Genomic DNA, 24022 nt, shown 5'->3' on the forward strand with positions numbered 1-24022 from the left:
TGGATCTATACTGGTGATATGCACAAATAATATGACAACACAAGTTCTGTCCAAAAGACTCTTGACATTTGACCCAAGTATAAAGCATATGTTGTAAGAAGTAACATTGACAAGCTGGCCAATGAAAATCCAATACTAGAACTAGTTTGTGTTAAAAGCCGCAAAACAAAAAGGGCCTTTAGATGACAAAGCATTCAAATTCAATCAGATTGGGAAAAGTTTTCACAAAATGCATACCCTTCGAGGATTTATGCCTGCAGCAGCAATGTACAAGTCTAACTTTCCAATGGCAATACCAATACCCTCTACTCCAAGATCTCCAAGACCCAATATTCTACTTCCATCCGTAACCACAATCATGTCAACCTATCAATTTAGGAAACATTATAAGACAAATCCCTAAATTAATCTCAATATCATATTTCAGATATCATCTACATGATAAAAGACAAGCGCAATAAATCACTAATGAGTGGGAAATGAATATACATGTAAAAAATTCCAAACAAACAACACTCATCTTTTGAAAATAATAAATAATGCAGGCAAGCAGCAGGAAATTCTAAGAAATTGAACTTTGTTTGCTCGATACGAGAACACAAACAGAAGAAATGAAACAACACCACTTGAAAAATTCATTCACTTTCCAACAATTGAAGCCTTTCGACACCACCAAACCATGAAGGTATAAGCATTTAACATTTTACCTGAAAAAAGAGGTGAGGTGGGTGTGAGGGGGATCATCTTAGAGCCCGATGGAAATCAAGAACATAATTATGCTTGAAGGCATGGAAATGCCACAAATAATGAGGTAGATGATTGGTAACATATCAAGGACCTGTGTTGCTCAGGACTAGGGGAATAAAACATGCTATAGTGATAGGAGATTATTCTCTAGTTATTCAACACCTACATTGCCAAATGACTCTGGGAGATGCCCATTTAGCTGGACTCCTACACAGAACTCAAGCTCCGACAGAAGATTTCAATACAATTGAGTTCTTTCAAACATTTTGAATCCACAACACAGTTGTTGAGGCAAAAGGCAATATGGTGAATATTGAATGTAAATGGGGATCATTGGTGATATCCCACCTACCATGATATAATGTCAAATTATCCATGAAAATGTCATGACACAACAAATGCCAGTTCAAGCATGTAGACATGAAATGGGAGTTAAAAACCCCATCAAGTCTCTTACTTTGTCACTCATTCTTGCCACCAACGATGCTTATTAATAATGCTGATTTGGGACCAGTTATTGCATGTAGTTTAAATTATTTGTTCTTGGAGGTTGGGCTCATTGTTCTAACAGTTTACTGACTGTCAAAATTCATTACTCTAGCTGGTTATAGTAGTTTCACTGAACATTTCATGGGAGAATTGATAGGTAAAAGAAATTGGGGATTGGGTGTGTATCAGCCCACAGCTTTCCAACTGCAGAGGGAACTATTATTACAAAATCTAGCACATTAGTACAAAGCCTTCAGAAGGTGCCAAGACTTAGTGGAACATCAGAAGCATTACCACTACCACCTTAGCATCAGCTTCCCTCATTTTAATGAAGAATAAATCAAACACAAGGGAGACTTCCCTGGTAGGACTTAGGTCTCCTAAGACAAGGCACAATCAAGTCTAAGGCCTCCTAAGTAGCTACCAAGAATACCGCTAATGGGATATCTCAAACAAGGATTTAGGTGGCTAATGAAGGTGAATTCCAGATTTGGTTTACAGTATTTTAAGGTTAGTCTACAGGATTTATCAAGAAACGATTTCATGCAAAACAATCCCCAAACCACTCAAATCTGGAAATTAACAATGGTTGTTATTAAACTTGCATAAAAGATAGAAATTTACAGCAGTAAACAGGTTACAATGGCAATACAATTCAGACCCCAAAATGACCTATAAACTAGCAGAAAATGGGGCTAAAATAATGAATAAATCTAGGGTTCAGTTCACTTCTAAAATCTGAAATTACAAGAAAACTAAAACAAGACATCTAGCCCTATTTATGCGAACAATATAAATCAGTAAGGCATATATTATGCAATAAATACTTTATCTTAAACTTGTAAGAAAATCCTAGGATTTTAGGTCAAGAATATGCAACGAATGCCAGAATTTTAGGCAATAATATTCATGAAAATGTTAGACATCTAGGGTTTTCATGGCTGAAAGTTCAAGGTAAGTTCAACAAAACCCTAAGTTTACCCTAAAACGTAAAATACAAAGTCAAATTTAGGTTTATTATTGACTAAAATTTTGGGAAATGTGGTGTCATGTCACTTCTCAAACACATTTGTAACAGGGTGCTCCTACACAATTTTGCACAATTTTGGCTAAGGAAGAGAACCCATCATTTTCGACTTAGGGACTTAGGAGGCAATTCGACTTAATTTGGTTGCTAGTGGAATGTGGGGGCCACCCACATGGGAATTCGAATTGGCCCATTCGAATAGCTTGGAGGGAAAGTTGAATAGGTGGATGGAGGGGCCCACATGAGGCAAGGGAGGCCCAAGGAGTTATAAGGGGGGAGCAGCACTCATTTTTGGATTCATTCTTACACCTTGCAATCAAAATTACTTCACTGTTCGCTCTGCTATTTAGCTAAGTCAACTGGCTGTTTAGCCACGAATCTCTCAAGCGAGAGATTCAACCTCTACTTAGGGGAACATCCGTGCCTGCCCTAGAGAGGCAGTTCCATAAGTATTTCAGGAGTTCCGTGAGTGTATTACAGCACTACCATTCACCCACAACAGGGAATGCGTATTTCTGGCTAGCTGGAGAATACGCAGGGGAGTTTGGAGCTATCATTGATCAAGCATTCGCTAGGAGAGTTAGAGGATTGGGAGAGCAGCAAAGGGCCAACCTTTCTTGTGAGTTTTGGAGTCAGCATCCCAGCCGTTCGAATTACTGGGGTTTGGGACAACGCAGAGGGTCAGTCCAGCAATTTCGTGGAGCTAAGGAGCAGGTGCCATACGCCGGAAGCCCATCCAAGAAGTTAGGGGATTGATAGCAAAGGTCAGCTCAACACTTTAAGTCCATTTCCAAGAGGATTTACAGGCAGATTCCAGCAGGGCGAGTTTTGTAGTTGCAACTAAATTTGGGCTCCAAGGGGGTCGAATTTTAGAAGTCTAAACCAGTCAAATTACTTCGTGGGTTTTTCTGGGTTTTCTGAGAGGACTCCATGGTTAAAGTTTCGGAATTTTCTAGATGCTATTCGGGCTTGAAATCCTAATTCTTATAATAGGTTGAATTGCTAGTTAGCTGGGGAATTCACACCATTTTGTGGGTTCGACTTTGGTTCGGGATAGGCCAAATACTTTTTGGGTTTTTGTGGGTTTTGGTCAAGGAGCTTGAGGTTAAATTTGCAACATTTTCTGAGCATCGAAGGTGGAGTTTCTTATAGTGCCTTGCCAGCCAGCGATGTAGTTTTATGGGCAGCGCAGAGGATTAGAGGAGCAGTGATTTCCAGCATTTGAGATCATTGTATTATCACCTAGGTTCTGTCACGCTTGCCATTGAGGCAAACCCAAGTTCATTCCTCCATACTATTGTACTTGCTCCATTGATTAATAAAATGGCTCAGTGGGTTATTACTTCTGGAGTTTTATGAGTATTTGTTGATTGTTTAAAATTTATGTGCTGTAAATCGTTCTTGCTTTGCATATCACTATTTATTTAAGTTTGGAACATTATTAATACCCATGGAGATGCATGGTGTTGAGTTGTAGTGTGTTGGACTGTGTTGCTGTTAAAATTGGCAACTAGGGCGAAACTCCGTGTGGGTCACCTCATTTATGGCAGCTGTGATATTTTTCCTGGATTCCTCTCATTGAGAGGTGTAGGATTGATCTAACGATCATCCGATTCCGACATGTATACATGGAGATATGAATTTATTTGTATTTCTTGAGAATTTGTCAAGGTCGGCCAGCAAGCATAATAGTGTTTTACACCCCCAGCTTATCCTCGACGTGGCATATAAGAAGAGGAGACCTTGAGGCATTAACACATTCATCTCACCATCTCATTCCTCTCTCTCCTAGTCTCTTGGGTATGCGTAGGAGGAGGAAGGCACTCACACGTGGGAGCAGGAAGGACGCAGGTCTGTTTTAGAGCAGCTTTGACCTAGGGTTGACCATGGAGCAACAAGACTGTTTTATGCATGCATTGACCAGCGTGGAGGCTTTCTTGACTGCGTTTTGGGTTGGGCAGCCTCTCCTAGGCTAGTCACATTGCTAGACAGCCTAGCATTGACTGGTTAGGGCTGATTGCAGTATTGTTGTAGCGTTGACTGTTGTTTGACCTCCTTGCATTGACTGTTTTGGGTTGTTTTCTATTGTTGTTGGAGGCCGAGTTCTTGTTATTTTTGGTATGTTCTATGCTAGAGCAATTTATTTAGTTTCTTTTCCATATTAGCAATCACATCAGCATAAAGTAAACTACAGATAGAACATAAATATAAATCGCAGAAGACAAGCCAAGAGAAGAGGACACAAGATGTGGCACCAGCCAGGGACAAACCCCACAATGTGTGGGGAAACCCTTTGATCAAATCTTCTTTTATCTTCAAAGTTCAGCAGAGAAAGAGAGAGAGAGATAGTACATTTACAACAGATGTCAACACTTTGACTTGTCTAGATCTAAGCATAGATCATCTCCTATAACGATGAGATCAGTTGAAGACATTCTGCTTCAACTGATACCTATCATCGTGCTGCATCCTCTAGTTGCACCACTGCATACTGCACCATGCTGCACTAGACATGATAATCATCATGTTGCCCATACTAATATGCATCATCATCATGTCGCTGTCCTTACAGATATGTCTCTAGAGAGTAGACTAAGACAAGGAGTGTCCCTTCAAGATTCTTGTCTTCACAAGTATAGCGTATCTCCATGACTGTGCATAAGGTGTCAACATGATAGTGTATAGATGTATCCATGACCTACATATAAATGTTGCCATGGCCTGCATATAAAAGATTTCATGTCCTGCATATAATGCCGCGGCTGCCCAGATTACACGCTGCCTGTTGTTCTACGCTGTTTCTTCTTGGACTGCATTATGAGATCTTGAGCCTTCCTGATGCTGCATATTTAGTGACAGCTTCTAGTGTTTCTTTCATAGCAGCGTTTAGATCTAGATCATTATGCTACTACGGCTAGGGCATCATAGCAAATACTCTTGGTGTTTTCTCCTTCTCCAAAAACCCAGACGTGGAGAAGGGATCACGTGAAGAGTGTCTAAATGACTTCAAATCCTCTTCTATTTATACCAAAACGTATATGTTCAATAGACATGACATTTGGGCTTCTAGAGCCTACATAAGAGCTGGTCGGCTTGATAACAATTACATAAACAAAATAAATTCATATCTCCATAAATACTTATCGAAATCGGATGATCTTTGGATCAATTCTACACCTCTCGACGAGAGGGATCCAATAAAAATATCAGCTGCCATAAATAAGCTGACCCACATGGAGTTTTGCCCTAGTTGCCAATTTAACACTCCCTCTCAACTAGGGAGAACTCCATCCGGTGATCCATAAGTCTGATTGTACTATCTCTGCCATCAATGCCCTGCACTGCTCTGCCCAGCTCTGCTCAGCTCTACTGGCTCTGCTGGCTCTGTTCTGCTAAGCTCAGCTCAGCTCTGCTATGCTCTGCTCAGCTCTTCTAGCTCTGCTCTGCTCTGCTCAGCTCTGCTAACTCTACTCTACTTTGCTGGCTCAGTTCTGCTCTGCTCAACTTTGCTGGCTTTGCTCAGCTCTGCTTTGCTCTACTCAGCTCTGCTGAACTATGAAGAAGAAGAATTGATCAAGAATGTCTTATACCATTCTCCACTGACCCGAAGTCAGTCTCAAAGTGCATACCACTGGTCCCAGAGCAATCTCAACCGACCCAAAATCAGCGTCAAAGTGGGTACCTCTCCTACCACTGGTCCCAGACCAGTATCGTAGGCTCAAAGAGTGCAACACTGGTCCCAAACCAGTCTCAACCGACCCGAAGTCAGCGTCACAGCATGTAACACTCTCACTGGTTCCAGACCAGTCCTGCACTGACACGAAGTCAGTCTCGGAGTATGTACCACTGGTCCCAGACCAGTCTCAACCGACCTGAAGTCAGTGTCATAGTAAGGTACAACTCCTACCACTGGTCCCAGACCAGTATCGCGGGCTCAGAGAGTGTACCACTGGTCCCAGACCAGTCTAAACCGGCCCGAAGTCAGCGTCATAGTATATACCACTCTCACTGGTCCCAAACCAGTCCTGCACTGACATGAAGTCAGTCTCGGAGTATGTACCACTGGTCCCAGACTAGTCTCAACTGACCCGAAGTCAGTGTCATAGTAAGGTACAACTCCTACCACTGGTCTCAGACCAGTATCGCAGGCTCAGAGAGTGTACCACTGGTCTCAGACCAGTCTTAACCGACCCGAAGTCAACATCATAGTATGTACCACTCTAACTGGTCCCATACCAGTCCTGCACTGACACGAAGTCAGTCTCGGAGTATGTACCACTGGTCCCAGACCAGTCTCAACCGACCCGAAGTCAGTGTCATAGTAAGGTACAACTCCTACCACTGGTCCCAGACCAGTATCATTGATCCCAGACCAATGGAGGTCATCCTAGCGTAGGGAGTATGGTAGATACAATGATGCGTCCATCGGTACTATGATCCCTAACTTCATGTCCCTGCTCATTGATCAGATGAGAGGTACTTCCCATGAGTCCCAGACTACATGGGTAGGATGCCTCAACAGGAGAACTAATCAATCTTGTCCTCACAGGAGAACACATCAATCCTGCTACAATCGCCATGGAGAACACATCAATCCAGGCCTCACAAGAGAACACATCAATCCTGCTACAATCACCATGGAGAACACATCAATCCAGGCCTCACAAGAGAACTAATCATCCTGCTACACAAGAGAGTGAATCATCTTGTTCCACAAGAGAGCGAATCATCTTGTCCCACAAGAGAGCGAATCATCTTGTTCCAGTGCGCACCACCAGGAAACGGTGAGTCACCCTATGGTCGTATGTTGCTCCAGTAAGAACCGCAAGCCCCCCAGAGCTCCCAAAGCTCAATGTATGCAACATGCAAGACCCTTTTACAAAGGTCTCTCAACGACTCCAAGTCGTTTAGGAAGATCACAAATTTGATCTTTCTCGAGGCTCCGACCTGTACATCATCTCAGTGCGATGGAGCCTCCTTGCTCATCGACTTACCATATCCCAGATAAGGCAGTATTTGATGTCTATCTACTGGAGCAATCATTGAATACGGGATTCCTCAATAATCAAATCCCACTGCTGGTTGTCACAGAGAATCACAGTGGTATTCATCATGTGTACTTACTGAAGAGTTTCCACAGCCAGGCAACTTCATACGAGGTCATACTCGTAGTTATGTATCCAGTCTCGATGGTACTTATAACAACCGATTTTTGCTTCCTGCTCATCCATGATATCAAAGCAAAATCCAAAGAGAACTAGCACTGAGAAGTGCTCTAGTGATTCTCCACAATGCCTGCCTAGTGAGCATTCGAATAATCATGCAATTTTTATATTTCCGGCAGTGTATCTCAATCCATGAGAGATTGAGCCCCGAAGATATCTCAGAGGATTCTTGGCACCAATCCAGTGAGGCTCAACCAAATATGAGCTCACCATGCTAACTGCAAAACATATGTTGGGACGGAAGTTCACCAAGAACATCAACGTGAAACTCAGAGGCATTTCCCAAATCTGGTCCGACATCACTACCATATAGCTTCTGAAAGTTAATATCCTTGAAGTAGTCACAGGCTTGCAGTTTATCATTCCACATACGAAATCCAACTCCCTCTGTCTCCTACAAATGAGAGGGTCTGCACCTGTCAGACATAGGTGTCGGTATGAGAGGTTTATCATCCACAACCTTCGAGTAATGGTTTGGATCGATTTCACTCCTAGTGAATCTCAGCTTCATCAGACAGCTATCAATCCTCTCATACTATGCCCGGGGTGTTTTGCTTCAAGCCATATAGGGCTTTCTTCCACCTATATACATGAGATTCATGTTCATGAATCTCAAACTCCACGGGTTGTTCCAAACTTGTGGACCTGCTACATGAGGGGGAATGGTCCCCTTGTAAGATTTTCCTTCGGTACATCTCAGACATGTACCTTCATGCTCTTTTTGAATTCAGACATCTCTGTCACCATCTAACTCACAAACCTCCGGTGTTGTGTCAATGGACATGGTCCCCAGTGGACTTCCTGCAACTTGATACAACCCTGAACTCAAAAACATCTTCGAAAATTCAATTTTCAAACACGTACCTTTCCATTGACGAATGCCACCATAAAAACTTTGACTTCCATTCCCTTTTCGAGATAGGTGGCATTGGCTCCAAGTGTAATCCCATGATTGTTTCCATCTCTACCAAATTAGAGAGTGCACCCTTCTATCCGATGAAGTGCCTTGAAGCACTACAATCAATATGCCAGATTCCCAAAGAATCTGAAGGAGAGGGCCAATACAAGATAACACTTCTTTATCAGAAACAATATTTGATTCTTCTTACCTAGGGTTCCTTGCTTCCTTGAAGAGTTGGTCGTGTCTTTGATGACATGCATCTCTGTCATTCAGACACTCCTTCGCATAAGGGCCAAACTCATAGCCAAGACATCCACCTTTCCATCCACTCTTAGATTCGAACTTCCCAATGAAGTGATCTTTAGGTATGTCATTAGAAACTTCCGCTACGTCATTCTGATAACATTCTCTACTTCAACTTCACTCTAGGTGAATTATGAGGAACCCACTGATCCTTTTGTCTTGTCTCCCAACTATCTTCGGTGATTGCTCTTTCACTCTTGCTTGGGCATTGTCTTCACCTCAGCTCTGATTCCATGTTATTTTTGGTATGTTCTATGCTAGAGCAATTTATTTAATTCCTTTTCCATATTAGCAATTACATCAGCATAAAATAAACTGCAGATAGAACATAAATATAAATCGCAGAAGACAAGCCAAGAGAAGAGGACACAAGATGTGGCACCAGCCAAGGACAAACCCCACAATGTGTGGGGAAACCCTTTGATCAAATCTTCTTTTATCTTCAAAGTTCAGCAGAGGGAGAGAGAGAGAGATAGTACATTTACAACAGATGTCAACACTTTGACTTGTCTAGATCTAAGCATAGATCATCTCCTATAACGATGAGATCAGTTGAAGACATTCTGCTTCAACTGATACCTATCATCGTGCTGCATCCTCTAGTTGCACCACTGCATACTACACCATGCTGCACTAGACATGATAATCATCACGCTGCCCATACTAATATGCATCATCATCATGTTGTTGTCCTTACAGATATGTCTCTAGAGAGTAGACCAAGACAAGGAGTGTCCCTTCAAGATTCTTGTCTTCACAAGTATAGCGCATCTCCATGACTGTGCATAAGGTGTCAACATGATAGTGTATAGATGTATCCATGACCTGCATATAAATGTTGCCATGGCTGTAGTTTAGGGTTACATAATGATGTCATCTTTACACTGAGATTGGCAGTTACAAGTCTCTCATGACTGTGGCTTCCTTCTATGACTATGTTGATCTGTCTCCCATGACAGCGTGAAGATGCCACTGTCTTCATTTGCCTGCGGATCTTTATGTCCTGCATATGTGTCTCCATTGCATGCGGAGACTGCATCTATTCCTTCCTTACTACAGCTTGATGGCATATATATTCCTGCGGTTAGGCTCCACTACAGTGTATAAGCTAGGGCTGCGTATAGCATTGACTGCGGACAACGTGATGACTACATACAGCTATCTAGTGTGAACATTGAGACTGCGTGGTAGTGTTGTGCGCTGAATGGACTAGGTATAGCGTGGTTCCATATATATACGTGGTTTCATATAACGTGGTTCCATGACTGTGTGTAAATGAACGTGAACAACATTTGATATATAACATGAACAGCGTTTGCATACATATGTTCCATGCACAGCGTATAGGTCTTACCATGCTATCTGCGGCATTTTCATCACGTTGACTGCTGCTTCAATCTAGACATTGCCAGGACTGCGTTTTATCATAATGCCACAGCGTTCAATATGACTGCGTTTCACCATAATGCCATGGCTGCCCAGATTACACACTGCCTGTTGTTCTACGTTGTTTCTTCTTGGACTGCGTTATGAGATCTTGAGCCTTCCTGTTGCTGCATATTTAGTGACAGCTTCTAGGGTTTCTTCCATAGCAGTGTTTAGATCTAGATCATTATGCTACTGCGGCTAGGGCATCATAGCAAATACTCTTGGCGTTTTCTCCTTCTCCAAAAACCCAGACGTGGAGAAGAGATCACGTGAAGAGTGTCTAAATGACTTCAAATCCTCTTCTATTTATACCAAAACGTATAGGTTCAATAGACATGACGTTTGGGCTTCTAGAGCCTACATAAGAGCTGGTCGGCTAGATAATAATTACATAAACAAAATAAATTCATATCTCCATAAATACTTATCGGAATCAGATGATCTTTGGATCAATTCTACACCTCTCGACGAGAGGGATCCAATAAAAATATTAGCTGCCATAAATAAGCTGACCCACATTGAGTTTGGCCCTAGTTGCCAATTTAATAGTTCTCCTAGGTTGACTTGAGGTCATTTGGGAGCTGTTTGACCAGCGTTGACCTTGCTAATCAAGATTGTATTGTTGTTGTTGTAAAATCACATATTTGTGATATTATACTAGCTCTCTCTCTCTCTGCTGAATTACTGAACAATATAGAAGAATTGATCAAAGGGTTTCCCTGCATTGGGGTTTGTCTCTGGTTGGTGCCACATCTTGTGTCTCTTGTCTTGGCTTTTCTTTTGTTGTTTACATTTATGTTTTATCTGCATTTTACTATCTTGTTGATGTGATTCACTATTGGAAATTGATATTGGGCTAATAGGAAGATTTGAAGTAAATTGCTCTTAAGCATAGAACATACCATAATTTAACAGTTGCGGAGTGAGAGTGCCTCACATCGCAGTGAGTACATGTGGGGAGTGACAAGTACAGTGATACAGGTAGGAAGCAGGATGGTATAGGATGGCATAGCTGTAGCCGAGGTATCTAGAAGTGTACAGAGGTAGGCCGCGATGTACAGTGGCATGTCCAAGAGTACTGAGATGATCGGTGGTATGCAAAGGCGTATGGTGTTGCACAACGAGGCCTTGGAATGTTGCCTCCAGGGACACCCATGGACGGAGATACCAGGCATACCTTTGGGTGTAGTTCACCCAGGATCAATGGGGACACAAATGAGCGATACTTGATGGTATCCGTGGGAACTCACACTCCTGACCCTCTTCTACATCACCTACAGGAGCGGGCGATCTGGTTGTTGTCCTTTGACACTCTGGTCACGAGCAGTAGGGGACGAAGAGATCACCCAAGATATTTGGATGACACTTGGTGCAATAGAGGGGAGACTTCTCAACGGGGGCATTGAGTTGTGTTGATTTGGGGTAGCATCGGTTGTGCTCTAGCCATGAAATTTGGTGGAGAGGTTGGGGCACATGAAATCTCCAATACCCTGAAAGGGTTTGGGCAGATTCTAAACAGTTCAGGAGATATTAAAATAATTAATATTTTAAGGGAGTCCCTAAGTCTAAACTTGGAAATTAAAATATTAATGTGGATTAACATAAAACGGTGTTAGAATGGTCCAAAAGACATGGATCAAGCCAGATCTAATCTTAGTCGTTGATTAGGGACTTAATCTCGACAGTTGATATGTCAACGAGAAAAGTATAAGAGGAGGTTTGAGTGTCACTTGGAGAAGACTCCAGAGTGATCAGTCATTCTATTCTCTAGAGCAGCGTTTGCTGAGAGATAAAATCAGTGATTGGAGTTTCAGCTGAGGAGCATCGAGTATAGAGAGATAAAGAGGCAGAGATAGTGGCGGGAGATCCGCGCAGGACCCATAGAGAGAGACGCAGTAGCAGCCAGAGCTCACGCAGAGGCAATCAGGAGCTGCGCAGTGCTTCAGAGAGGCCAGCATTGCTGACGCAGAGGCCCAGAAGGATGATGCAGGGCCTCTTGAGGCTAACGTAGGCCCATTCAGGGTGACGCAGGGCCAGCGTTGGGCAAAGAGAGGCTGACGTAGTCCAGAAAGGCAGATGCTGGGGTTTCTAGGGCAGATTGGAGCTGAGGAGCTGCCAGAAGGTTTATCCGGGGTTTCAGCTGGGACATTTGACTTAGACTGAGAGGTACTACTGCCAAGGAAATTCTCTGTTGGGTAAGCCGGATTTGGCACTCAGATTGTACTCTAAAATTGCTTAATAAGAAAACCCTCAGATAGTTGCACCGGTTTTCCTGCATTGGATTTTTCCGGGGACATTGGTCCAAAAATAACGGTGTCATTTCATGTGCTTGTTTTTGTTTCCTTCAATTGATGATCTGTAATATGTTGAGCATGCACTAGTGTTTATTTTCAATATTTACATTGTAAATAACTTGTTAAGTAACGGAACAAGTAGGTAGGAATAAATCAGTAAAGTGCATGGAGGGTTTCTAACTAGTAGACTTAGAAACTTCAACATGGTATCAGAGTGTGGTTGCAGATCACAGGAGAACTGAGGACATCAGTCGAGCGGAGCAATAGCAGTAGAAAACAGCTGTCCCGAGCAACAGAAGCTGTTTCTAGCAGAGCAACAACAAGGAAAGGGTGACGCAATGCCTGCGTCATCAAGGGTGAGCCAGGAAGAAGCAACACAAAGGCTAAGGGAGGCAAAGGGAGAATCACGCAGAGCCACGGAGAAGCTAGGAGGGCTGACGCAGTTGGCTGAGGAGGCCGAGTTGTTGGTGTCGCGATTGCGCAGAGCATAGGAGCTCTCACCTTCAGGTTGCTGGGGTTTAGGAGGCTATGGGAAAGTTGCAAAGTGGAGTTGGTGAGGTACTGTAGTCAGAATAGTACCTGACAGGGCAAGGCCAAGAGGAGGGAGTTGCTACCAAGGGTTTCTAGCCGAGAAATCCGGATCAGTGGTGTGGCTGCACAGATGATCAGAATAGGGGGCATCTCGACATCGGCAGAAGGATTTCCAGGAGGGAAATCGAGACTTAGAGGGAGTCACATCAAGAACTTCAAGGAGGAAAGTAGAAGAGCATCATGGCACTACACAGAGTAAGAGACCAGGACAGGCTGGACGGAGCATCAAACTTCGCAGTCTGGAAGGCCAGAATCTTATCCGTACTTGACAGAAATCGTGTCAAGCACTTTGCCTTGAAGACAATAGCTATCCCAGTCGACCCAGCTGAGAATGACAAGTACGAGAAGGCAATGGCAAGGGCCAAGAGCATCATCCTTGACGAGGTCAAGGATCATGTAGTACCACACATTGCCGAGAAGGAAATGACAAATGAAATGTGGGAGGCCCTAAAGAAATTGTACCAGCATACTTCTGTGCAGAGAAGAATGTTACTAGAAAATCAGTTGAGGTCATATCAGATGAAGAAGGGAGAACTGATTGACACCTTACTCGAAGGACTGAATGAGATCCGAGATCAGTTGACTGATATAGAAGCCATAATGGATCAAGAAATGATGGTGAGGACAGCCTTGAATGTTGTCTCAGAAGACTGGGAGGTATTTATCCAGAGTATACTGGGCAGAGGGACACTTCCACCTTGGGATGAGATGTGGGCGGCTCTTCGCCAAGAAGAGATCAGACGGCAATCAAAGGTGGGAAGCAGCAGCAAGGGGATCAGAGTCAAGCAGGAGGAGGAGGATGTTGCCCTAGCATCTGAGGGAAAGCAAGAAAAGCGGAAGAAGAAGGATCTCTCCAAGATCAAGTGCTTCCACTGTGGGGAGCTGGGTCATTATGCGACCCAGTGTCCAAGGAAGAAGAGTAAGGGAGAGTCTTCTGAGACTAAGGCAGCGCCAGCAAGGGCAGAGAAGGAAGTGGAGACAGACGATGATTGTGCCATGAGTGCACACGCACCACTTGAGCGGAAGTGGGGAGACATCGAGCTGTAGTCAGGCAGACTACAGGCGATGAGGGGCAGGATCCTCGAGGTACCTAGCCTCTTGGATTAGACCTTGCTACAGGAGCCCCGCAGAGGAGTAGTAGGACTGGCTGAGTCGGGTAGAGATGGATGCAAATGAAGCCACAGAGAGAACTATAGTGCAGGAGTCCCGAGACAACGCGAGGCTAGCAAGCTGCAGCAATGCGAGAGGCACGGGAGTGTTGCACCAGTGCAGGATGGCAGAGGGGTGCAACAGTGCGAAATGCAGGGAGTTGTTGCAACAGCGCAGAGGTCATAGAGGGAGCACTTGTCAGCGACAGAGGGAGCTTCAGCATCAGGAGGGTCTCTAGCCCAATAGCGAAGTTAGAGTTGGGAGATTAGTTACTTACTTCTCAGTAACTGAGTTGCAATGCAGCAGTGGGCAGCACGATGCAGCATGATGAGAGGAGTTGCAGTGTTGGGAGAAAGGACCAGCAACAGCACGGATGCAGAGGCAGTTGTCGTACAGATGCAGCAGTGGCAGTGGCAGAGCCATGGGTAGCAGTAGAGGATACAACAGTGTAGAGGAGGATGGGCAGCAGGCCTAGCATCAGCACAGGGACCGATGCTGGATGATCAGGGTGATACTCAGTGAGGAGTATTACTAGGGCACACTCCTCGTTAAGATGGAGTGTTGACTTGGGGTAGCATTGAATTTGCTCTAGCCACGAAATTTGGTGGAGACATTGGGGCACATGAGATCTCCAATACCCAGAAAGGGTTGGGGCAGATTCTAAACAATTCAGGAGATATTAAAATAATTAATATTTTTAATGGAGTCCTTAAGTCTAAACTTGGGGAAATTAAAATATTACTATGGATTAATATAAAACTATGTTAGAATGCTCCAAAAGACATGGATTAAGCCAAATCTAATATTAGTCGTTGATTAGGGACTTAATCTCGGCCGTTGATATGTCAACGAAAAAATTATAAGAGGAGGCTTGAGGGTCACTTCGAGAACACACCAGATGATCAGTCATTCTATTCTCTAGAGCGGTGTTTGCTAAGAGAGATAGAATCAGTGATCGGAGTTACAGCTGAGGGGCATTGAGTATAGAAAGACAGAGAACTAGAGATAGCGCTGGGAGATCAGCGCAGGAGCCAGAGAGAGTGACGCAGTAGCAGCCAGGGTTCATGCAAGGCCATGCAGAGGCAGCCAGGAGCTACACAATGCTTCAGAGAGGCCAGCGTTGCGGATGCAGAGGGCCAGAAGGCTAACGTAGGGCCTCCTGACGCTGACGCAGGCCCATTTAGGGTGACACAGGGCCAGCGCTGGGCAGAGAGGCTGACACAGTCCAGAAAGGCTGACACTGGGGTTTCTGGGGCAGATTGGAGCTGAGGTGCTGCTAGAAGGTTTATCCAGGGTTTAAGTTTGGACATTTGTCTCAGACTGAGAGGTACTACTACCAAGGAAATTCTCTGTTGGGTAAGTCGGATTTGGCACCCAGATTATACTTTCAAATTGCTTAATAAGAAAATGCTGAAATAGCTGCACCGGTTTTCCCACTGTTGTCGCGCGGATTGACACGACAACCCTCAGACCGGGGGCTGTCACTCTGATCCCCGATCCCTCCGTTTAAGCCTGTCTCCCGCGGCTAAGGGGGGTAGTCCCTGTGAGATGATGAGACCAACTGTCGACCAGTTGGTTGGGAGACACGAGATACGATATAAAAAAAACACTCGATGGATTTGATTAATTTTGCAGACCAGTGCCTTAAGAGATTGTGGTTAAAATGATTACTTGTTAAATGATATAAAAATATGGACCATGAACAGCAATCATCTATCATCAGCTAAATCACAATGCTCCTAGAATGACCAAAATGATATCCAGCGACTAGGAACCTTAAAAAGATAAATGCTTTAAACCACCACGAGAATCACAAACCATTAACCAGATATCAATTTTGCATCTCGACTTGAGAATTCAGCATGAAAGATATAACATGAAAAACCACTGAATCTGGCAAAAAAAAAATTTTATACTTTTTTCGAATTTTTTTTTTTTTTTTTTTTTTTTTTAAATCAAACAAAACCTAAAAATAAAAAATTAACCAAACTATAAAAATAAAACTAAAATTTTGTATTTCCCTTTTTTTTTTTTTTAAAACCAAATCAAAAATCTAATTTAAAATCTAATTTAAATTTAAAAGACTAAATTAAAATCTAAATAAAATAAATCCTAAAACTTAAATTAAAATCTAAGTCAAAACAACAATAAAAAAAAAAAAATCTAATTCAAATCTAATTAAGATCTATTTTAAATATAAAAGAAAACTATACAAGATTTACATTTAAAAACTTAACATAAAATCTATTTTAAAGATAAATCAAAACTATGAAAATTTTAAATCTAAACTTACTAAACTTAAAAAATTTATAAAAACAAATCTAAACTAAAATAGACTAAATAAAAGTTAAAAAATATGAAACCAAAATTAAAACAAGAAGTAAGCTACGTAAATGAAAAAAAAAAATCGAAACGCATGGCATCCAAACGCATCGAACTAAGACTGGAACGAATACCATGTAAAAAGTCTAAGACGGAGATCAAAAATGACGGAAACGCTTCAGCAAAAATTCGAATGAGGGCACAGGTGACAGCGGCGGATAGGAAAATGAATATACCTGGAACTTACCTGAGCGTTTGCTGGCTGGACAGAGACGCAAATCAAAAAAACGAATTTCTTACCTGTCAGCGGCTTGAAATCTGATTCTCCCACATGATATGCGTATGTATAGCAGACGGCAGTTTTTGAAATCGATTTTGCAGATACGTAAAACATTTACCAGATTGTTCGACCACAGGGATACTCGTTTTTTAGTGGAAATCGAAAGTTTGATGGGGATGACCCTTGAAACCGTGGCCTGAGCAGAGCGTATTTTCGCTTCTGATCTATTGTATAACATGTGCAGTCATCAATAACCAGAGAGGACCGAGCGGATAGACCGGTGGGCGTAGGTGGCTGAAAAATCCTGCGTTGATAGTAATATAGCTTCGAAACCCTGAACGCTTCAACGTGACAGTGCGTTTGCTTTTATGATTTTAGAGGACGCTGGCTCAGAAAAGGACTGCGGCTAAAACAAAAAGCGTATCCTCGGCTGCTGATTAATACGCACAGAGGAAACCAGATGAAACAGAGGAACTGCGTCCGAATTTTGCTTGATCATGGTGCATTGAGATTTAAAATGGATAACTGCAGTCGCAATCTGTGATGAGGTTGTAGCAAACAAAATTTTTCCTGCATGATGGCCTGAAGTCATTCGACGGATAGCTGATTTATTTGTTAAAAACCCTGTTCTCTGATGCCTGCCAAAAATGATGAAATCATAAAACCAAAACCCTAATAAAAATTGTAAAAAAAATTTGAAACCCTAGATCCAAAAAAAAAAAAAAAAATTTGAAACCCTAAGACAGCTGATTAGTGTACAGATTTTTGGCCCCTTGACAGCCAGATTCAGCAATAAGAACAGGGATATTTTAAAGAACAAAGATTTCAGGTTTTCACTGTGAAGAACTTCAGAAAGATATCTCATGCAAATCAAATAAATAAACCGAATGATAGACCCAGGATCAAATCCAACTGGGCTCAGCAAAAAATGCTTGCATGAGTTGGCTGGTTCAGCCGAGAACTTCCCCGAACGCCCACAAAATTTCCTTCAATGATGTTTTCTGCACAGCTCAAAACAACTGTCAATAAAGAGGGCAAAAATGCTGTTAGATCTCAGGAAGTAATGGAGATACCTGCCATTACTTCAGAAATCCTAACAACACCCAAACCCTAGCAAGTGAACAAGATACCTGTGCTCACAATACTCTACAAAAAGCTATTATTAACGACTGAAAATAACATATGCAGAAAATGAAACAATCTCACAGCATTTTAAGAGAGTAACACCAGCAAGATATGGACCCCAAAGTCTTCTTTTATTAACCAGAAACAGATTTACAAGAGAGCTTCTTCAGTATCAGACTCACAGATCCAATGATCTGAAATGACTCCTAGCACCCTATTTAAAGGAAATGATCCCAACGGCTAGTTCGAGTGATCCATGTAGAAATGATCTCGACCGTTGATGAGGATCAAGACATCTCTTGATCTCATCCGTCGATTTATTCACTTAAAATATTATTATTTTATTAGTTAGGGTTTTTGCTTTATTTTTTTAATTTTTTATTATTTTTTATTTATTTCATTTTTTAATTTTTATTTATTTTATTATTTTATTATTTTTATTCATTTTTTAATTTTTTAATTCATTTTAAAATGGATCATCGAACTAAGCCTTCGGAAACATCACCTAGGACCTAGGACTTAGGACTCATGAGGGGATTTAAAGCATTTTTCGACCCTCAGGACACATTCATCATGACTTTTACAATTTACATCTTAAGGGAGAAAACCCCTTTAACATAGACCCTCACAAATCACCCAGTTCTGCGACACAACTATAATCTAGCAGATCAACACACTAGGATTCTCCTAAAATTCCAATGACAAAATCAATCCCGGCTTTGGGGTCAGGTTTGAAGGAAAACTCTGCCGATCCATGGATCGGTGAGACGAAAAACCTTCCGGGACGTAGATTACCACTAGAAAGTTAGGTCCACCTAGGCAATTCATATACACGACTCATGTCTGCTAAGATTATTTACAATTAATACATGCAGACTGGGTTTACAATAAAAAATGATCAAGTTGTTGATGATGGCAGGATGGCACGGACACGTCGTTCAGGTGCTACCCCTTTCTGCCAGGAAAAAAGGGGGTGTACTGCATGGGGAGTTGACCGGTAGTGGTCAACATCTGGCTCTACTTGGGGACACGTTGCTGCTTGCAGGAATGTGAGAATCCAGAATCTGCATCCATACAACACAAAAATAAGTAGCGTCCATCCAAAAATCAGCATATACGTTAAGCACAATAAAGATAAAAGCTCTTCATTTATTAACTATCTAAAGCAGAAACGAAAATGCGGAAAAAACAAGGAGTAGGGTTAGAAATACGATACAAAAGATGCCCCATGGCATCAGATGTGTTCAATAAAGTGCATACTGAGCATTTGCCTGCTTTCAGGCAAATCTGTTGGCTGCTTGTCGGATGTGCCATGTCCAATTTTGCATATGGTAGGACTTTTTCCTATCCGAAAATCAAGCTGTTCGTGGCCGTCTGATGCGTCAAATCTTCTTCTCTTTTTCTTTCTCTTACGCTTTTTCTTTCTAGCAGGTTCAATTACTGATGACCTGGAACTTTCTGTTTCAAAACTATCAGATGAAGTATGCGTGATATGTCTTTCTTTAGCCCGCATCTGATCTTTATCATTCTTAAGTCTATCAGGATCACCTTCAATTAACCATCTTTCAATCGAATCAATAACCTCCTCATAATAAGATGGAGCTTGTTGCAGCACATGAGAAGGCTCCTGATCTATTGATGTCACCTGGTTTCTCTCATCTTCCAATTGCTGAAACCTTTGAACCTGTATTTTAATGGCATCCATCTGACTAGAGTGTTCAACCTTTATAGCGCTGATTTGTCTGGCATGATGTTCTTCCATGTCTTCTATTACTTTATCATTCTTTTCCTTTATGTCCTTTAAGCAATGCTGCATGAAATTTATTTCTTCTTTATGATTCGCTTGCATGTCAGCCAACTGATTATTATGATTGAACGTCATGATAGTCATTTCCTCATCCATAGTTAATAACTTGTTTTGCATAGAGTCAATTTCCCTATCATGATCAACTTTCATGGTCACCATATTTTCCTCTAAGACTGACATCTTGCTTTGCATGCTTCTAATTTCTGTTTCATATTTAGTTTTCATGGCCTCAATTTCTTTAGCATGCTGATTTTGCGTGACTTCAATCTCCCTATTACGTTTTTCCAGGTGGGTGCATAAAGTTTTCACATCATTGACATAATTAGTTTGGTTGATTTCCATATTTCTTACCAGCATCATTAGATCTCGTAAAATTTGCTTTTGCTCTTCCCTTTCATTGTCATTTGTCCCTGATTTTTCACTATCATGAACCTGATCTGCAATATTTCCGGTGGATGACACATTCTGACATGATGAATCGTCTTGGGATCTTTCAGTTGGACCTCTTATCAATTTACTTTCATTCTGTTGCACAATTTTAGAGGCAGAAGGCAAGCTATTTGGACTATCATATCTATCTTTAAAAGCATCGAGAATGTCTTGTAAAGAAGTGAAAAAATCATTAGGAAAATTATTAAACCAATTCAAGGCATCACCCTCTAAAGAATGGACAAATAGACGCATCTTGAAATCTTCATGATTATATTGAGGAAATCTACAATATAAGATCATTACACAAGTAAACATGTTTAAATGTTGTCCAACAGTGACCGAATCACCACCCGAGAACTTAAATAATTTACCAACGGCCTCTTTCGGAAGATCATGGAGATTATCAGTAAAATGACATGGTTTAAATGAATAATCCATGATGAACAATAAGGGATCAAATGGATGATAGAAGGAGATTTCTGCTCAAGAAAATTAAGAGATAAGAAATGGAGTCGCCACCTGAACAATGAATCTGATTCTAGGATCCAAAAAGTAACCACAAGCAGATATGAGGAAAGCTTCTTGTCTGGGAAAAATGAGAAAGTGGAGTCGCCACCCAAACAAGAAACAAAACCGAAGAGATGCTGAAAAATAAGGCAAATAAAGATCCAAGTGATAATCCCAAAGGTTGAATCTACCAGCTCAAAATGAGATATGAGAAAGATGATAAGGTGAATGTCGATGAAACCTCCAGGAACAGAAAAACTCTATCCCCGGCAACGGCGCCAAAAAATGTTGTCGTTGCCGGCTCAAACGAATGATAGAAAGATGAACGATGAATGATGAAAAGATGTTGAAACACAAAGGACAGAAAAACTCTATCCCCGGCAACGGCGCCAAAAAATGTTGTCGCGCGGATTGACACGACAACCCTCAGACCGGGGGCTGTCACTCTGATCCCCAATCCCTCCGTTTAAGCCTGTCTCCCGCGGCTAAGGGGGGTAGTCCCTGTGAGATGATGAGACCAACTGTCGACCAGTTGGTTGGGAGACACAAGATACGATATAAAAAAAAACACTCGATGGATTTGATTAATTTTGCAGACCAGTGCCTTAAGAGATTGTGGTTAAAATGATTACTTGTTAAATGATATAAAAATATGGACCATGAACAGCAATCATCTATCATCAGCTAAATCACAATGCTCCTAGAATGACCAAAATGATATCCAGCGACTGGGAACCTTAAAAAGATAAATGCTTTAAACCACCACGAGAATCACAAACCATTAACCAGATATCAATTTCGCATCTCGACTTGAGAATTCAGCATGAAAGATATAACATGAAAAACCACTGAATCTGGCAAAAAAAAAAATTTTATACTTTTTTCGAATTTTTTTTTTTTTTTTTTTTTTAAATCAAACAAAACCTAAAAATAAAAAATTAACCAAACTATAAAAATAAAACTAAAATTTTTTATTTCCCTTTTTTTTTTTTTTTTTTTAAAACCAAATCAAAAATCTAATTTAAATTTAAAAGACTAAATTAAAATCTAAATAAAATAAATCCTAAAACTTAAATTAAAATCTAAGTCAAAACAACAAAAAAAAAAAAAAAAAAAAAAAAAAAAAAAAAAAAAAATCTAATTCAAATCTAATTAAGATCTATTTTAAATATAAAAGAAAACTATACAAGATTTACATTTAAAAACTTAACATAAAATCTATTTTAAAGATAAATCAAAACTATGAAAATTTTAAATCTAAACTTACTAAACTTAAAAAATTTATAAAACAAATCTAAACTAAAATCGAATTATAAAAGTTAGATCTAAATAAAAGTTAAAAAATATGAAACCAAAATTAAAACAAGAAGTAAGCTACGTAAATGAAAAAAAATCGAAACGCATGGCATCCAAACGCATCGAACTAAGACTGGAACGAATACCATGTAAAAAGTCTAAGACGGAGATCAAAATGACGGAAACGCTTCAGCAAAAATTCGAATGAGGGCACAGGTGACAGCGGCGGATAGGAAAATGAATATACATGGAACTTACCTGAGCGTTTGCTGGCTGGACAGAGACGCAAATCAAAAAAACGAATTTCTTACCTGTCAGCGGCTTGAAATCTGATTCTCCCACATGATATGCGTATGTATAGCAGATGGCAGTTTTTGAAATCGATTTTGCAGATACGTAAAACATTTACCAGATTGTTCGACCACAGGGATACTCGTTTTTTAGTGGAAATCGAAAGTTTGATGGGGATGACCCTTGAAACCGTGGCCTGAGCAGAGCGTATTTTCACTTCTGATCTATTGTATAACATGTGCAGTCATCAATAACCAGAGAGGACAGAGCGGATAGACCGGTGGGCGTAGGTGGCTGAAAAATCCTGCGTTGATAGTAATATAGCTTCGAAACCCTGAACGCTTCAACGTGACAGTGCGTTTGCTTTTATGATTTTAGAGGACGCTGGCTCAGAAAAGGACTGCGGCTAAAACAAAAAGCGTATCCTCGGCTGTTGATTAATACGCACAGAGGAAACCGGATGAAACAGAGGAACTGCGTCCGAATTTTGCTTGATCATGGTGCATTGAGATTTAAAATGGATAACTGCAGTCGTAATCTGTGATGAGGTTGTAGCAAACAAAATTTTTCCTGCATGATGGCCTAAAAGTCATTCGACGGATAGCTGATTTATTTGTTAAAAAACCTTGTTCTCTGATGCCTGCCAAAAATGATGAAATCATAAAACCAAAACCCTAATAAAAATTGTAAAAAAAATATGAAACCCTAGATCCAAAAAAAAAAAAAAAAAATTTGAAACCCTAAGACAGCTGATTAGTGTACAGATTTTTGGCCCCTTGACAGCCAGATTCAGCAATAAGAACAGGGATATTTTAAAGAACAAAGATTTCAGTTTTTACTGTGAAGAACTTCAGAAAGATATCTCATGCAAATCAAATAAATAAACCGAATGATAGACCCAGGATCAAATCCAACTGGGCTCAGCGAAAAATGCTTGCGGGAGTTGGCTGGTTCAGCCGAGAACTTCCCCGAACGCCCACAAAATTTCCTTCAATGATGTTTTCTGCACAGCTCAAAACAACTGTTAATAAAGAGGGCAAAAATGCTGTTAGATCTCAGGAATTAATGGAGATACCTGCCATTACTTCAGAAATCCTAACAACACCCAAACCCTAGCAAGTGAACAAGATACCTGTGCTCACAATACTCTACAAAAAGCTATTATTAACGGCTGAAAATAACATATGCAGAAAATGAAACAATCTCACAGCATTTTAAGAGAGTAACACCAGCAAGATATGGACCCCAAAGTCTTCTTTTATTAACCAGAAACAGATTTACAAGAGAGCTTCTTCAGTATCAGACTCACAGATCCAATGATCTGAAATGACTCCTAGCACCTTATTTAAAGGAAATGATCCCAACGGCTAGTTCGAGTGATCCATGTAGAAATGATCTCGACCGTTGATGAGGATCAAGACATCTCTTGATCTCATCCGTCGATTTATTCACTTAAAATATTATTATTTTATTAGTTAGGGTTTTTGCTTTATTTTTTTAATTTTTTATTATTTTTTATTTATTTCATTTTTTAATTTTTATTTATTTTATTATTTTATTATTTTTATTCATTTTTTAATTTTTTAATTCATTTTAAAATGGATCATCGAACTAAGCCTTTGGAAACATCACCTAGGACCTAGGACTTAGGACTCATGAGGGGATTTAAAGCATTTTTCGACCCTCAGGACACATTCATCATGACTTTTACAATTTACATCTTAAGGGAGAAAACCCCTTTAACATAGACCCTCACAAATCACCCAGTTCTGCGACACAACTATAATCTAGCAGATCAACACACTAGG

The 24022-nt window shown here is 40.9% G+C and overlaps 1 protein-coding gene across 2 annotated transcripts in view; it reads right to left on the reverse strand.

The window, feature by feature from the left end:
- Positions 1-24022, reverse strand: part of LOC149239248 (NAD-dependent malic enzyme, mitochondrial-like) — a 525613-nt gene that overhangs the window by 355217 nt on the left and 146374 nt on the right. For both annotated transcript variants that reach the window (XM_089373361.1, XM_089373362.1), the window contains exon 5: positions 238-366. In XM_089373361.1, coding sequence (XP_089229487.1) covers positions 238-366 — 129 coding nt within the window. The remainder of the gene's footprint in view (positions 1-237; positions 367-24022) is intronic.

The sequence above is a fragment of the Pinus tabuliformis genome, chromosome 8, assembly GCF_031772625.1.
Source record: "Pinus tabuliformis cultivar Carrire ecotype Pingquan chromosome 8, CPIR1, whole genome shotgun sequence".
In the NCBI taxonomy this organism is placed as follows: domain Eukaryota; kingdom Viridiplantae; phylum Streptophyta; class Pinopsida; order Pinales; family Pinaceae; genus Pinus; species Pinus tabuliformis.